The sequence below is a fragment of the Motacilla alba genome, chromosome 4, assembly GCF_015832195.1.
Source record: "Motacilla alba alba isolate MOTALB_02 chromosome 4, Motacilla_alba_V1.0_pri, whole genome shotgun sequence".
NCBI classification, from domain to species: Eukaryota; Metazoa; Chordata; class Aves; order Passeriformes; family Motacillidae; genus Motacilla; species Motacilla alba.
In genome coordinates this window covers 31,263,580-31,282,245 of record NC_052019.1, presented here as the reverse complement: position 1 = coordinate 31,282,245, position 18,666 = coordinate 31,263,580, and the positions used below count along the sequence as shown (strand labels likewise).

At 37.6% G+C, this 18,666-nt stretch overlaps 1 protein-coding gene across 41 annotated transcripts in view; it reads right to left on the bottom strand.

Moving 5' to 3' along the window:
- The window catches only part of SORBS2 (sorbin and SH3 domain containing 2), a 194,812-nt gene that overhangs the window by 75,634 nt on the left and 100,512 nt on the right, over window positions 1-18,666 (bottom strand). For 39 of the 41 annotated variants that reach the window (XM_038134776.1, XM_038134779.1, XM_038134774.1 and 36 more), the window contains one exon: window positions 3,997-4,046. The exons of the other annotated variants lie outside the window; for them this stretch is intronic. In XM_038134776.1, coding sequence (XP_037990704.1) covers window positions 3,997-4,006 — 10 coding nt within the window. In that variant the 5' untranslated portion in view covers window positions 4,007-4,046. The remainder of the gene's footprint in view (window positions 1-3,996; window positions 4,047-18,666) is intronic. 41 annotated transcript variants of the gene reach the window in all.

The following is an 18,666-nucleotide window of genomic DNA, read 5'->3' as shown; positions in this document are numbered from 1 at the left end:
ATTCACTGAAACTGTGAATGGTATCATTTTTCCTTTTGTCTGCACAGTGAATTCAAGTTTAGAAGTCTTTAGAGCAGGGCTTCTTCCTCCTTACTTGCATTCTGACCTTTGGAGGGTTCAGCTGTCCAGGACAGACCAAGCTGCTGCCTCTTTATGTCCCCAGGTCCAACCAGGAGGGAGACTGGAAATGCCTTCCCAGCAGACAGATGTACACACCACATCCATACATGGCTGGACACACAGCTCCAAGTACTCACTGTAGCACGGCACAATGGCCTCACCACCCTCCCCTCTCTGGCTGAAGGCCCACCAGTGAGAATGGCACATGTGGACAGAGTGGATCATTCCAGCAACTAGCGGGGCTCAAACATCGAGCCTGCCACTCATTCCACGCCTGCTCTCCGGTGACAGCCCTGGGATGGCCCTGGACAAGGGAGACCTTTGTTCCTTGGGTCACCCTAATTGTGTTCTTGCATGCCCTTGTGTCCCTGTGTTCTTCCAGGCATATGGAGACAGATAGGCCTTTGATGGCTCCCAGAATGGGCCTGGGAGTATCCTGGCAGAGCAGGCTATTACTTGAGCTTCCTCTCCTTCCACACTTTATCTGAATTCCCTTTTGGATGTGCTGATGAGTTTTTTACCACATAAATTACACTGACAGGTAAACCTATTATTTGGTTCTTTCATGCTGCTGAAATTGAATTTTTTTTTGTAGAATGCCTGGAACTCAAACCCATCTAATTTACTTCAGTGATCTAAAAGTGGCTTAACAATCTGCTCAGGAACTCTGCATGGACCCAAGAAATTATGTTCTTGTCTCCCAGACAAAATGTAAGAGAATAGTCCATGTAATGACTTCCATCAATAATTTTAACAAACAGATAATATTTGCAGTCTTCCAGAACTGCATACTTTTCACTCTTGGCTGTTCTTTATGTGCTTCATCTAATGCAAACAGCTAACTTGTTTAATAGCTTTAAAATTAGATGCATTTATCAAGAATGATCTGTGTGAAATTCAGCCAAAATATTTACAGATGGACACTAAGGATCTGTTTTAACTATTAACTTCCATCCATTTCTTATTCCTCAATGCAATTACCTCTCCTCGACATAAGCTATGCATGCACATATGCACAATGAACAATAAGGACATTTACCCTGTGTTTTAATCTGATGTGAGTTTCAGGGCAGCTCTGTTTTCTGTGACTTAGTTAATCAAGCAACCAAGTTAATGATGTTCATCAAATGGTAAAATACCTGAAGACTTCTTGAAGAAACTCCCTAAATATAGCTTAAAATATGATTCTGTTGATGATTGCCTACTCTGGGTTTAAAAACACACACACATTCTATGAGACTATTTTAAATTTATGACAACATTTGAACTCCAAAAGGAAGCAGAAGCCAAAGTACCCTTGATACTTCTGAAAAACCTTCTCTATATCTTACCACTGTTTCTTTGCTTTTGCAAAAATGTTTCATTGCCTTATGCTGCTGAATATTCCTTCCTAACATGTGGAACAGAATTAACAACAAATGCTAAAAAATCCCTCCCATATATGGTAGAGTATTGCAAACCAAAGCTCTTCAAAACATTTTCTCTGTAGACAAAAATATCTTCCGGAGGGTTTGCTGGGACAGACTGCCAAGTCTGCAGCCACAGGGAACTCTGGATTAGAGGAGCCCAGTATAAGCAGTGGATTTACTTTTTATTTTTAAAGCTGCATATACATTAGCTTTGCCACTCCACCAGTTACTGGCATCAAACTAGAGAGCTCATTTATCTGCAGGAGTCATTAATGAAACACATATTTAAAAAACAAACTAGTGGCTAATCAATAACATCTAATAACCTACAACTGCACCATGCACAAATTTCTGTTATAAAGCAGTGAAATAAAAAAAAACAAAACAAAACACCAATCCCAAACCAAAGCTACAGTGCTCATGTTGAAAAGACAGTTTACTGTAGAAAGAAAAAAGTTTAAAAAAAAGGAAAGTAAAAAAGGAAATAGCTAGACCAGAACAGCACATAGAACAGCTTCCACCTGAGTCCCTCTCATTCTTATTGAAGTAATGCTTCAGATAGGTGCAAGGATAGGTGCAAGACATCCACTTTTACACCCTACTCACAGGTTTTTAATTTTTTTTTACAGTCAGAAAACAATCTACCTCAATAGAACTGATAAGAATTGCCACATTTTGTCAGTAGCTTCCTTTCAGTGCAGCTGATAACACACACATTAATATCAAGCACATAGAAGATGAACAAAATGTTTTCACTGTCCAAGTGCAGAGTAGATTAAAGTTCAACCTAAAACCATGGTATCTTTAAGTAACGAGAGGATTTCAGGTGTGTTCAGGTCTTTAGGGTCTATTTTTAAGGTTCCTGTGTGATCAGAAGACTCCCAATCCCCAGGAGAGAAGTCATTCAGCCACAGATTATTTAAATCTTAATTCTTCTCTCCTGAGAATTCATAACTTACACCAAAAATCTTAGTGCAACATCCAACAAAGTCATACTTCGGGGCCACAGTAGCACAAATTGGCAATTTACCTCTTTATTCATATTTTTTGAAGTAGAAGCTATAAAATTACCTCTATCATATGATTTTGACTCATATGACGGCAATGTACAATGTAATTATAGTATGATGATCAGCAAAGTTACGTCTGAAATTACAGTTCCGTGAAACAAGTCGTATTTTAGTACTACCTGAATTACGCAGACTGACATGTTAGGAAAGACATCTCCACCAAAAATGAGAGAGGACAGGACAAATTTCAAATAGTATTTTATAAATGAAAAACACACCACCTTGGTTAGAATTTGAAAAACAATTAAGAACAACCAAAACTTAGGGGAACAAAAGTACATCCTCAAACAAGAAACTTAATTTCTCCTGTTTACTCTATTAAGAAACGTAGTGGTTTCAAGTGAACCGATATATTTTAACTTTGTATTAAAAGATGTGCTCCAAAAATGGATCCTACTGAGTTTCAGCTGTCTGAGACAACAGGAAGCCATGAAGCTGGACTAATACAGTGATCTAGATAATAGCATCTATAACCATGGAAAAGCTGATCCCTTTGACTTAGAGCATCCTGCTGAAATTCAGACTTCAAAGGTAGTTCTGGTCCTCAGGTCCCACAGATCATGTCATGGTGAAGCACTGCAGTCAATGATAAAGCCACTGGTTTGGAAAGGATGGATACGTCTATCCTTGCACCACAGTTAATCTGCAACCAGACAGCTCACCTATGGAGCCTGAAAGAGCTGACTGCAACTGAAAATTTACACCTGAGTGAGGCCAGGATTTCAGCAGTCTGCTTTTAAGAGGCCTGTTCCCTCTTCCAGCACAAAGAGCAGCACTATCTTATTGGCTTCAGAAGTTCAGGAGCAAATATTATCATGCTGTCATAGATCACAAAGATGACTTTCTACAGAGTCCTTAATTTGGTCAATACATCTGTTAAAGCAACTTGAGAGAAAATACAAAGCACAGTAAATATAACACATCCTCCAGATTATCCTCAGCTGATATGCAGGTGCAGGTTATAATACAGGGCAGGGTTCATACGCCCTTTAATTTAGTGACAGTACAGAACAGAAATAAGGGATTTTTAAAGCATGTGCATTTTCTTAGGAAAATGTGATGCTTTAATAACATTTTTCCATCACTGTTGTATCCTCATACAATGTATTTTCACATAAAACATACACACGCACAAAACTGATACTATTAAATTAAGCACAGAAGCCTAAGCATGCACTTTTATTTTGTGTATCCATATATGTCCATACATAAAAAAACATGTATGTGAATTTTATATATGGGATACAAATGCACATAAGCAGGCATACTATTAAAATATCTTGTTTATTTTGAGTTCAGCACCAACTAAAGTGCAATTTGTTTATGAAAATTCTATTGCATTTGGGATCTTCTCTGCTCACAAAACAACACAAAAAAATCTCACAGATGCAGCATACCTGTGTTCATTTTGACACTGGAGGATTTGCTATAAAAGTCTTCAGATTTCCTGCGGAAAATAAAACGATCTATTAATTTGCACAGGACAAGAATGTGTGGTACAAAATGGCAGCAGAGCTTTTTGGAGGGGTGGAGAATCACTGTGATACAAATGGCAGTCCTATTTTAACACTGCTTTAATTAAATTGGTATTGCTTGTCCTTCCAAAGTTAAAGATGAGCTGTCACTTCCATTACAAGTCACCCTATCTTCAAGTGTTTTGTAACTTTCTTGTAAATATTTGCTGTAGGATAAAAAAAACCCTAGTGATTAACTTCTGGTCTTGAAACTATAAACTAAAAATATTTTCCATACAGGAATGCGGAAATATTTTCAAAAACTGCTTATAAGGTTTATTCACTCCTTTGCGCAAACTAAAAGATGTGAAGAGTAGATCTCTCCAAACATTTTCTAAGCAGCCAAATTTACCAAGTCTTTTTTGACAATTTATAAGCAGATGTGGTTGTTTTCATCCAGTGATTTAATATGTCTCCCCAGACAACACTGACATTCTCAATGTTGCTTGATGTATTTCCATGCACAGAATCAGGACATGTGTCTTGGCACTCACAGGAATCCTTATGAAAACTCCTAATGGAGTAGTGAATCAGGTCACTTTTTAAAGATAATAACTTGCACCAAAATAATGTAAAGTGCACACAAAGGTTGAATCTATTTAGACATCCCAGCTCTGTACAGTACTTCCAAACAAACAAATAGTGAAACACTACCAGCCAAACTACAACTGCAGAAATCTCACAACATGCTAAATAACAGCCAACTTTAACCCACTGATGTCATGGGACAAAGCAGACACTATTTCCCACCTACTGCCCGCTTGTTTCACAGCTTTATCTCAGTATAAAGTGGCATCTGCATACTAGCCAGGCTTAGCTGTATTGCAACATGTACACTGCCCAACAGAATCTACTTAACAAATGGGCAGACAAACTAGAGGCCAAAATACTGAGGGCTAAAAGAAAAATAATAATAAAAAAATTCTCCCACTGCACTATTCCCACATCAAGCTTGAGATAAAACAAAGGTAAAATCAGATTTCGTAATGTAACACACCTTCACAAAATAAATTAAAAATATAAACTGCCTGGCTATGTTGGAGTAAGTTGGAAGGTAAGCATGAAGGGCCATTTTTATGATGGGAGATAAGGATACTAATTAATACAAGTAAACAAAATATCAAAACAGAATTCCAGTTTCAGTTCAACTCAACAGGAACCCTGAATTAACTGTACCTCTGAGGTAATATGTATGTTGCCATATTCCCTTGTATTCCTAACAAGGCCAGACATTTCCACTGCTCGAAAAAATTACTGTTTTTCAGAAACTATCTGATCTCTGCTGCTATTATTCAGTCAGTTTTATGACAAAAAAAGATGAATTTTTTTGAGATTTCCTGATTTTTCGATGAATTTTTTTGAGATTTCCTGATTTTTCGATGAATTTTTTTGAGATTTCCTGATTTTTCGATATTTTTTCATTTCTTGAGAGCTATGGAAATAAACAACGGGCAGTGAATGAAGTCTTATAATGCTATTGTTATGCTGCAGCTATCAGTAAACTACTGCTGCGAATTTTTAAAAGCTCTTATAAAAATTAGGACAATTTTTTCTTTTTTTATATATGGTCTCTGACTGAAATTTTGAATTTCTTTAACTGCTACAGAATGTTCTTACAGCCTCAAATTCCCACTGCATTTTCAGACTGCTAGAGGAGACACCATTTCCACGCCTTCTTTTAGCTTGGAACTGAATTGCTGACCGTACCACATGTAAGATACAAAATGCAACATGATATTTATTTTCAGACCCAACAAGTACAGGACTCTTGGAACCCTGCAGAGCTAAAATGACTTCTAGCAGGTGGCTTCGATATATTTACCCAAAGCATGCTTAACTCTTACTCAAGTTTTAACAGACAAAGCTTGGTTTCAGCACTACAGCTCTGTACTCCGAACAACTTCTATCTGAACAGTTTAGGCTACACTGCTGACACTCACTGAGGGGCCTCATACAAATCACTAATTTTTCCACATGAATCTAATTTTGCTGAAAAACAACTTTTAGTCTTGGATACCTAAAAGATATGCATGTAAATAAGGCAATCCAAATCTCATGCATGAAAACTGTAGGCCTTGTATTTAATACTAAAATTATTTTGAATTCTCTGCTTCTAAGGAGCTAAAGCACCATTGAAATACTTAGTAATACTGGGGTAGAAGCCAAATGAATGCAATGAAATTAAATACCATATTCCTGAAATAATTCTATTCAACATTGTTTCAATCAGTCTTTAAGATCCTTGCTTCAAGAAGGAAGTGGTGGGGGGAGGAACGGGCTGGTTTTGTTTTGTACTTCTGCTCTTTCTTAATTTCCTCCTGAAAACTGTTCTTTGGGAATGGGTTTGCCCCTGACAGAGGCAATGAATGCTGCACTGGAAGCATCAGACACTTTAGTGCCAAGATGCACACCCAGTGATCAGCTGGGATGCTCAGCTCTCAGCCAGCCAGTGCTGGGGCAGAACAAAGGCCTGCAAGGGTCAGTGAACACAAAGCACCACTGCAATGAGGGAGTTTTCAAAATCAGTCACCTGGAGAGGGCTCACACCTGATCTTTGGTGCTGAGGTAAAAGAACACTAACTTCAAGCACACTAGCAGGCCTAACTTTTGCAGAGGGAAATCCTGGATTAATCTTCATGGCATTCTTCTATAGTGAGCTACATCTGGAAGAGCTAATGCAGCAGGAAATGAATGACTATGCTAATGCACAAAAATGGGTCTGTTGGGTTGCATACAACTGTAGTTACCTTTGCTACATTTAGTTTCACTAAATACATATCCTTGATAATATTACAGTGATTAACAGCTCAGAAATTCTTTGCATTGCAAGAGGTTACTGAAAAGACTTGTGGGAATCTGACATCTGCTCTATTTTCTCCAGGAGACCCTGATATCTACTTGTAGTTACTTCTGTTCCCGGTAAGTTCTGAAGTGTGGGGTGCTGAAGGAAAACATTCTGTCAGCCCTTCTGTTCCACATTCATATGGAGCTATAAAAAGGGTTAGTGAGAAGTCAAGGAAGGTTTCTCCACCCTCAGTTTATTCATGAATCAAGAAGCATGACTTTACTGTTAGGGGTTTAATTCCATTCTTTTTCAGATCTTCAAGCACCTAAGGCAGAAGAACCCTCTGTGCATTGTGCTCTCAGATGACCATGCCTGAGCAGGGAGATTGGACCAGGTGACCCAATGTAGTCCCTTTCAACCATACCAATTCTGTGATTCTGTTATTTACTCTTTGCCATTTCACAAAAGATATTCTAAAAAGGAGATTTAAATATATTTTTCTTACAGAGTGTTTATATTAATTCTAAATCTAATTCCAGTACATCTCTTTACAGTTACCATCCTTTGCACTGAATTCTACTCCAAGGACCTTTGGTGAGAGGAGCAATTGATTTAGAACACAGAGTGCAGATGGATCAACAGCAGGATAGATATGTGTGTCTGGCTGGAAAATTATAGATTTTCATTTTCTTAGGTAGAGAGCAGTTTCCAGGTATTTGGAGAGGACAGGAGCTTTCCTGACTTGCATGAGGGAGTGTCAGACTTTCATTAATGGTGCTTGCCAGTTTCACTGTTTGATCTTGAGAGAGTAAATCTACTTGAGAAAATATCTGCAAAGTTAAGGAATTGAATCAGTGGTGAGTTTATTACAAGGATTGTTAATTCAGTGAGTTTAAACATTACAGGTGATCTACAAACACACATTTATTACCAGGCAGGATCCTATTTTGCATGTGGCATTATATTCTTTTAATGCACATCATTAAGACTCTGCAGAGCATTCCTGCTCCGCAACAAGTCAATATAGCTCATATGCCAACTCATACACTCAGTGATGGGGTGTAAAAAAAAGTATGAAGCATTAGTTCTGAAAGTACAGTGAAGCTGACTATTTTATTTCTCTCCCTATTTAAAAGAAATTATTTCAGATGTTTACTGTTAGCAGGAAAACTACGGCAATGAGAATGCAATGAAAACTTAATAAACCCCAAATGTTTATTTAGATTGTGACAACAACACTTGCACAAAGGAACAGCTGTCCTGAAACTTCCTTGCTAGAAGAGGTCTCTCCTGCTGAGCCTATGAGCAGGTATGCAAATATACTCTGTGTATGAGAACATGTTTGATGGAGCACAGGCAGATGATGCCTATAATGAAAATGGCTCCCCCATGTTTCAGTTTAATAATGTGCAACAAGGACATTAAGGAGTCCCCAAAATGGTAGGGGATTTTTACTAAGATCCAAACCAGCAAGGCATATGCTTAGCATATGCTTTAGTATGTGCTTTATGAAAGCCCCACAGAACTATTTCTATGCTTTATGTTAAACACAAGCATAAATACTGTTTGCCCTAGACCACACTGCCTCACTCTACAAGGATCTGAATACACAGAAGCTAGAAGTCTAGTTCTAATTAAAGTGTTTTGAGACAGATAATCAAAGATAAAAACAGGCAGACAATTGACATCATAGTTTCTGTAATTTTAACTTTAAAGTTTTTCTTAAAAGATCCTCATGCTAAGTGCAGTGCCATTGTACACATTACACATATGCACACTATCTGGAAATGTACTGATCAGATAATGGACCAATTGGGATGGTGAATCATTTGTACCTGGTCATAAACTTCTACTGGAACACAACAGACAAGTCACATTGTACTCCGCAGCAGTAAGTGCGTGACCAGGGTAATCTCTACACACAAAAGCTGTTTCCTGGATCATCTGCAGTACTACAAACAAACTGTCTTAGGCTGGTATCTAACTTACAGCAGATCAGATATTTGAGCCTATTTCCTCAGCAAATACAAAACTAACATTGTTATTCAGCGTGCTGCTAAGACTTTGTGTTGGACAATGGCTGTTGGTTCTAATTCCCATGTACAAATGTTCAAAGAGTATCAGATACAGGAAAATCCACCACAGGAGTCTATAGCTGATTATTCTCTATAAGCACTTCAAGGGATTGGATGCAAGTGGAGGAAATAAAAGCACTATTAACCATTTCATGTATCTTAAATGTGAGTTGAAAATTGCAAGGCAATTTCTATTCATGAGAATTATCAAGGTCTGAAGCACTTGTCAGGAGTGATGTGGTCACACTTAAGACTCTGAACTTGTCAAGCATATGTGAAAAATGTGATAGTCTGAATGCAGGGGAATAAATCTGATGACACAGGAACTTCTTTCCAGAGACTTTTCCTAATGTAATTTCTCTGAGAATGCTAGAAATGCAAGATTAGGAGAAACTGGTATCATCTTTTCCCATATTTCTTCATGAAACATAGAAAATTTACTACTTGTCTGATAGGAAAAACAAAGACTACATGCGTCTAAACTGCAGGTTTCTATCAGCAGTCTTTGTGCACATAGCATCAGTAGAAAAAGTTCAAACACTTGCATTTAAATTGGTACCAACCTAAGTCTCTCTCTCTAGAAAAAACACATGAAGCTTAAAATTTTGCCTGTTTGTAGCATAATTTTACTAGATACTTATTTTGACTTGGTATGTAGTGGAAAACAAACAAAATTTCTGCACTTGGTTCTAAATAGGTACTTGCTGGCATGTCAAAATACTTCTCAGATACTTCAGTAGCAGAACATTTTCCTAAAATGACACTATATGCAACTATACGAGGATACCAAGAAAGTTATTCAAGCTGACAACATTCTGTACATTTTACTGGTTATTTTTACAGCTGCAAAAGGAACAAGGAGGACAAATTGCTGCTCTTACATTCTGCATCTCCTCCTCTACCACTACAGTAAATTTAATTAATAATTCCAGTCATGCTTGTGGTGTTTGTGATTTTTTTTCATTATTTTTACTACTTCAATATAAATAAAAAAGGAGAAAGGTTCCATTAACTGAATAAAGATTAAAAGAAAATTTCCATTAACTTGCTGACTCCAATTCACATTTCTTACCCTTTTATCCAGGCACCTACTACTGTTTTTAATACTAACAAATTTTTAATTTCTAGCCTTTAGTGGTGGTTATTTTTGTCCCCTGCTTTTGTCCTCCACATTTGCTGTTGTTTTACAGGAACTGTATTTGATCAAATTGACTAATTCCATAAGCTGGAAATTATTCAAGATTACTGTATGGGAGCATGTCACTGAAGTAAATATGCAGTGGATTGGTGTGCACAAATGTAATTACAAAAAACTCCACTGTAAGACAGAGTGCCTTAAAGGTATTCTGCATGTTCTTAGAACTTTTGAAAATTTGCATTTCATCATGATGAAGTATTAGTCTTTTAGGAAATACAAATTTTAAACAATGGTACCCAGAATTCACCTGTCAAATCTTTTAGACATTCTTTAAAATTTTATTTAAAATAAAAATATTCCCAGAAAATACAAATATTCCCACAATATCCAACTACTTCTCCATCTTTCTCAAGAGAAATACCATTAGAATTATGTTCCTGTCAAAAACTCATCACTGAAGGGTTAAATCTGGATTCTTTAGATTGTGGTAACTACCAAAGTTATCAGGAACATAAGACAGTTTAAGTTTCATTTCCAGAACTTTGCAAATTACTGTTCACTTGAATACTTCAAGTATTGTCTAATTTTCTGTTTCTATACTGTATGACAAACAATGCATTCTTGCTCTTTTCTATTAGGTATGTAATATGCATCAATTTCAGACAAAACATGCATAAATCTCTACCTAAATTAGAACTCATTCAAATAGGGCTTTTTCCCCCCATGAGTCAATACCACTCCCTATAGAAACAGTGGGAATAGTGTTAATTCAAGAAAGAAATGTCCATTTCTGTTTGCCTCTATTGGTTTTGTCTAAAATATAAAAATATGCTTCCCTGAACTACTGGGTAATGTCACGTTCAGCTAAGAGAGCTGGACCAATGGGTGAGGTGATACAAGACTCCTCAATATATTCTTTTAAGTATGCTGAAGGAGCAGCATTTTGCTTTAATACTTTTGTAACACACACATAAAACCAGAAAGAATAACTATAACTTAAAAGACTAACTAAGAAAATACCAAGTGAAAGATTTTAATCCTTGTTATGTTCTAAAATATTAATTTGAAGGGACTGTACAGGAAAACTTTCAGTACCCCTCTACTGAGCACTTAAAGTTTGTGACCAATTTTGGTAAGCTTGACAGAGATGCAGAGGTCTTGGGAGTATTGAAGGCTTATAAGTTCCATGATGAATTCTCAGAGAGAATACAGATCTTACCAGAGCCAAGTGGGCAATATATTCTATCATTGTTAGATAAAGGTGAATTCATACAGGAAGGAAGACTTAGGAGCTGTATATGGATAAATGCATAGACCTTATTAACCCAGCCATAAAACTCTCTCTCACACAGCATCCAGTTTAATTTGCCTTGTTAGGCAGGAGGAAGACAACAAAAACAACCAAAATATTTCTGCTGTCTAAAAAGATGAAGAGTTGAACCCAAGCTTTTTCCATTACATTCATTCCAAGCTCTGCATGGATTGATGACTAACACAGTTGGAACTCACTGAACTGCCTCGATGTGATTCAATTCCAAAGGGTGTTTCAGCGTTTGCAAGCAAAAGTAACTTTCTCCAGTAAAAGGGTAAGTGTCAAACCCTGACATCCACACAGGGGCTTGACTTCAGATCAGCTCTACTCTAGCCCTGCAGACCAGAATCAGACCTACTGACACACCCACTTAGTGACCTCCTGGCACAGGAAGCATGTGAGGCCCCTTCCTTCAGCCACATCTTCCAGTTTAGGTTTGTTGGTACATCTGCAGATCTACCCTGTGAACCCAAAATGACAAGAACTAAAGAGCAACAAAATGGTGGAAAGGAAGATTATAAGATTTTTGTTTAGATTAAGGAGCTGTGAAGCAAAACCTAGAGTAGATTTATTCACTGTTGGTCTGAACAGACAAGACACTGTTGGTCTGAACAGACACTGTTGGTCTGCTGCACAAGAAATACTTCTGGTCTTTCAGTCTTCAATGTTGACTTATAATGCCTCAATCTCTAAATGACTCATCATTGACAGCAACTTAAATGCTATAAACTTCTATCTTCCATCCTGCTATAAAGCCTGCCTTATACCATGCAGTGTATCTTATTAACTCCTAGCACATTTTGCCATTTCTCAAGAATCACAGCACAGCTTTGCATTGCTGTAGTCCACTGGAGACATAACTGTTTAGAGGAAAGATATTTAACAGCTGCAATACTATGTGCTCTCAAAACTAAGGAAAACTCCTTATGTACAACACACAAAAACCAGAATAATCAGCCTTGCAAGCTTGAATTTGAATGTTTTGCTGATACTGTATTTTGCCTTTTCCCATGGGGCACAATCATCAATTTTCATTTCATTGAGTTTCACTCCTCCAGATAACAGCCATCAAAATAATGCCACTGCTACTGCTTACAACACAAGTATGTGCACTGTACTGTCAGCTGATTTCAGACCTCATGAAATCCAACATGCCTCAATTCTATATAGAACAACAACAAAAAAGTTACAATTCTTCCTAACATAAATAGCCAAAGAAAGAACTACCAACCATTATAGTTGGGAGCATAGTTAACTCATGTATGCAAGGAGTGTTAATACTAACTACCTGTACCAGCTAGCTGAATTTCAAAAGTTCTAGACATTTGGTAAATTTCAGATTGTATGCTTATCCTTCTCTCTCCCTCTCAATACCTTATTCTTCACCAGCACATTCAAGATTTCTGCTAACGAGCACATCCTTTACTGATTCTAGAGCAAATCAGAAACCGTCTAAAACTAAAACTCACAAAGATTAAGCAGAATGTTATTGGATCAATTGTGAGATGGCACACAAAACAGGTTCATTCTTCACAGAAACGCTGAAAGAAAACATCAGAGGTTTGTGCCAGGCTTGCAGTAAGCATGGGACAAGGTTAGGGATCACCCGAGAGGTGACTGAGTGCCTGTACAGCACTGCCATTTGTGGCTGTGCAGGGCATGGAATCTGCCTGCCAGCCACCCACAGGTCAGAGCTTTCCACGCTCTTCCACAATAATGTACAAAACCCACTAGCACAGGAATGAAGAGGGAGGGGCACAAGTCAGGATCAGTTTTCACTCTCTTAGTTCCCTACTACCAAAGCAAACTGTGCCAGCAGATGGAAGAAGCACCTTAAATAGTCTCCTACTGACTCCATTCCTTACCCAAACCTTCTCCCACATCCCCTGAGGAGATCAAGTTTGTATTCTGGATGAAGCCACAGATTTGCAGAAACAAGTGTTTATAAAACAATTGCAATAACTACATCCACACTGAGGGAACAAGCTGAAGCAGTACAGGGAGCATCAGCTGGCATTTCCTACTGCAGCCTTCACAATGCCAAGGCAATTCCTTTGCCCACCACCTTCTAGATTTTCTTTCCTTCTGAAAGGAAGGGGAAAAACTGAAGTCTCATTATCTGGCACCACAGGGACATCCAAATCCCTTTTCTAGAGCCATTAGACAAACATCTGCCTTCTAAGCTCTCAGCCCTAGATCCCTTCCTAGCCAGTCTTATCTCTCTTAACTCACTCAATTCCCCGCTTGTTGCTAGTACTCTTCAAACCAAACTCCTCCTTCCCCTGCCAAAGGCAATTTGTCACAGTCTATCGCTCTTATTCCCTCAGTCTTCAAGCCAGGCAGCCTTTTCCTCTGCAAAGACTGGTCTATAGTGGGTCTGAAAGAATAGCAAACACCATCACCTCATTTTCAGATTGCTCTAGCATTCATTGCAGTACTAACTACATGAATAGTCCCTCTCATTCCCTATACCAGCCCTGGCACTTAAAAGCATTCAAGTACTCAGTTCTAATTTTCCATTCATGTGCAATGGGAATAGGTTTTCAGATTCTGCTTTTGCCAAATCTCTACTGAGCACCTGCAAACTGATTTTTTGTGATTTTTTGTGATTTTTTGTGATTTTTTGTAATGAGAAGGAAAAGTCACATTCCTATCAAAGCTGTGTTGAAGTTTTTCACTGTATTCCAGCCAGTGAGTCCAATTTAGCTAAACTATAGGGGACCAGAATTTTTAATGTAAAAAAACCCATTACATTGTAGAACCATGATCTCTAGCTTTTGACAAGAAACTTGAAACAGAATCTTAAACGAGCAAATTATGATAATAGTTAAACAGACAATGGATCTGCTGCAGCTAGTTAACAGAGGCTAACAGTGCAGTTCTAAACAAAATGACTGAATATGTTAGTTTTAAGACAAGGTTTGTTTCATCATTACAATCATATATGATAGTATATATACAAAGCCTTTTCTGCTTTCTATCCACCCAGTGACATTTTGCCAAGGGTACGTTCCCAGGAGCACGGATGGCAATGAGACTGAGTGGGTTTAGCACTGGTTCCAAAGGCAGTGTGTTACATCAGATTAGCTCAAATGTACCTGCAGCAGCCCCAGCTCTGACGCCACCACAAGTGCTATTTAGGGCTCATTGTTCTGCTTGCTAAGCGTCACTCAGCTAACTCGGGGAGTGCCTGCACACGGGATGGGATCTGTTTCAGGAAAACACATAGATCAGTTACATGCCTTGCTGTAATACCAGCTGTTCAACCTCATCAACTGTGGTATGAATAACAAAAAGGGGGATAGATGACATAACGCAGCATGACAGAATATCTTCCTTCACACACTACCCCCCAGATTACTTAATATAATTATTAAAATTATGTCCTCATCTTAATCTGGTGTACCCAGTATCTTAATGTCAGTTTTACAGCACTAGGCATTTTTATGTGTTTATTTATTTTAAATTGGCAACAATAAGTGCCATTCCCTTAGCAGATGTTCTAAGTTCCCACACTCTTAATTATAGTTTTATAACCACAGCCACCTACCATCCAGTGCACTGAAGCAGTGTGTCATTTCGAAAGCCACTGTTACTTGCTCATTAAATTCCCCTGCTTTGTAGAGCACAACTGATTTCAGCTGCATGCCAACCCACATGCACCTAACAACGACACAGGCTTCAACTCCAGCACATGTATTTCACGTGAATGTGCACAGGCTAACATGGAGGCATGCTGATTTTGTTTAGGAGTGTTCAGAAGAAGAAAGTATCATTAAGGTAAATGCATTTTATGATTTTAATTAATACACTACACTGATTGTTAAGTGGCATAACAAGTTACAGTACTTTTTTCACTGAAGAGGAAATTTATTTAAAATAGCTTGAAAAATGGAAATTTAACTGTAAACAAATCTTACTATCAACAAACTAAACAGAGAGACATGGATACCACTGTTACCTTTCTATTGCTTTCAGTCACCACTGTATGAAAATCTAGAGCTTTAAACAGGATTCAGAGCTCATAGTGAACAGTGATGGGAACAGTGTATGTTCCAATACTGTCACGGCAGCCTGTAACCTCCTCCTTTCAGCACAGCCATATGAAAACCCGAAGGTTTTTGTCAGGAAGAAGTGTCTGGGTGCTCTGTCAGTTCTTGGTTTTCTCAGCAGCTTTCTGGGATGTTTTTCAGCACTCATAAGTTACTTACAAGCTACTGGGCAGCAGCCCAGCAAGCCTCACAATGCAATACAGTATCTTTAAAGTTACCATTTCCAGATTTTTCTGCAGACAGAAGAGTCTGCAGAGGCAATTAGTAAATTTTAATTATCTTACACATTGCAGTCCTACATAGTAGATTGGTAACAGTTTTAAATCTTTAAAAAATCATGGGGCTATAGGCCTGAATATATACTAACTATGGAATTCATCAATATCTGCTTCGTAAGGATTTTTATATTTATTAGTCTGGCTTATAGCACAATCACAATCATTCAGTTATTTCACAATCACAATCAGTCATTCAATCACATTCAGTCATTCAGTTATTTCACAATCACAATCATTCAGTTATTTCACAATCATTCAGATCCAAAAATGAATAATTAGTCACATGAAACAGTAAGAGAGGACTGTATGGCAGGTGGGTATAGAAGTAAGTGTCTCCTTTTTTACAGGATTCAACATTTAAAGGACCAACATTAAATGAAATTTAAGAAATTTAGAGTGACTCAAATATTGATATTTCACCTGAACTTTCTGAATGAAAAGGAAGAAGGTTTAAACTCAAACTGCATTTTTAAACATGCATCTTTCTCATCCAATAAAGAAATTATGCTAACTAGTCTTGAAATTTCCTGAAGTCATGAAATAGCTATCTGTGAAAAGCTGTCAAATTAATAAAGTTAATGAACTGAAAACACAATTGCTTTTTCATTCCTTACAGCAGTTACTGGTGCTGCTTACAAAACACAGTGTACAAGAAACCAGAAGCCCAAAAGAAGGAATAATTTTTAAAATGTAAAAAGCTAGTTTAGTATCTCCAAAAAGCCATCACCTTAAATTTGTCCCAGGAGATGTAAATACCTCCCCCGAAGATTAGTAACATTTGAAGTAGTAAGATGTTCCTTCTCCCATCTAAATGAAATGGTATCAGAGTACTTCCAATCAAAATATGAGATAATTCTGAAACTCCGTGCATTAACAAAGGAATGTATGTAGGATTCAATTTGCCTTTTAAAGGAAATTTTTGATCAAGACAGATTAGTATTCTGATTTCTATTTAAAATAATTAAAAATTATATAGTTCTTGAGAAACTAACAGTTTCAGAGAATAAAAGACCTGCATTATTGCTGATGCACATCAATTTTTTTCTTTCTATTCTACAGTCTTGCTGAAATTCCCTACTTCCTTTCTTTCAGTACTGTAATTCTTTTCATACTCAGTTTTTCACCTGTGTGTCTAACTCCACACTGTCTCACTCTCTTGGCATCCTATCCTCATTTCTGAAGGCGATCTGAGATAATTTTTCTCCTCTCCACTTGCTCTAAGTGTTATCAATGGCATAGGTTCAGAAAGTTCCTAAATTAACTCCTTTAATTTCAAAGGTGTGGCTGTGTGCACCTCTCTGCTTTCTGGTATTTTGGCTGTAATTTCACCCCATTCTTTCTTACCTCTTGGAAGCCTCCCTCTCACTCAAAATCCCACTCTGAAGCATCAGCCCTGTTGCTGACCAATGTGCACTTCTTGATAGGGTTATTGCAATGAACACTCCCTTGTAAACTTGATGAGGTGGAAATTACCACCCAAACACAACATTTTGAAGGAAGAGACTTTTTCACAGAAAAATGTTCACAGAAAAGAGTAGCAGTTATGGAAAATGGTGCATAAGTTGCAAATTGTTAAGAGGTCCTGTTTTGCTTTATTTACTTGTTAGCTTTTTTCCAAGTTACATGTTTGATTTTTTGGCTAGTCTAAGCTTTTGTTTAAAAACAAGTTACTTGTTTGATTTTTTGGCTAGTCTAAGCTTTTGTTTAAATACAAGTTACTTCACTGTAAATTTGCTCTGAAGAGCAACAGAAACTAAATGTTTCCAAAAAATTATCTTAATCTGAATTTCTACTCACAGAAATTTGACATTGATGTTCAGGTTTTGATTTGCTTGGAAAGTCTAGAATACTTTCTGTAATTTCAAAGCAATTTCTGTAAAGCAAAGTAACACTTTTCCATGCAACTCCACTCAGTTCTTTACCTCTGCCCTATGATTCACCTCAATTTAACTACTGACACAGCAACAGTGCCTTGCCCTCAAGCATATTTTAATGTAGTATCATTTACCTTAAAGAAACCACAAGGCAAACACCAGATTTAAGCAAAGGTAAGATTCATATTTTTCTCCTACTCCCTTCCACTATATAGCTATAATATATAAATTCTGCTCTTATTTAGAATAATTTATACCTCCTTGAAACCAGCTGCCCCATGATATCATGTTCATACTTCCTCTTTAAAAACCTTCTATACTACTCCTACCTGTGATACATTGTTTAGAATTAATTTCATTGATTTTTTAATATAGCACAGTAATCTAATATAACTCGTTATTTGCTTAGGTAAGAGATGTCTGCTTATATGTGCTTTCCAACTCATTTCTAAGTGTCTGTCACACTGTTTTTCAGTATAATTATTATATTTTTTCTTACTAAAGAACACATGTTCTCACTATTTTACAATAAACTGGTGGTTTCAACACAACCACTACAATGAAAGACTGTACAACAGATAAATCACTCTTGACAGAAATTTTTACATCACATGGCAAGCCAATGCTAATACCAAAAAACATTGAGCATTTCGAAAATCCACACTGTCAGTCAGTGGTTCTGTGATTCTGTCTTCCCAAGTCACTGTTGCATGTGATGGGGCCCTGCTCTCCTGGGGATGGCTGAACACCTGCCTGCCCATGGGAAACAGTGAATTCATTCCTTGTTTTGCTTTGCTTTGCTTGAGTGTGTGGCTTTTGCTTTCTCTATTAAATTGCCTTCATCTCAACCCACGAGTTTTCTATCTTTTACCATTCCAATGCTTCCCCAGTCCTGCTGGTGGGGGAGTGAGGGAGCAGCTGTGTGGGGCTTGGCTGCTGTCTGGGGTAAACCACAACACGCATTCTCAGTTTGCTTTGACAACAGCCATCAAATTTGACCCATTAGTAAAAACAATCAATACTGCTGAATAAAATTCTT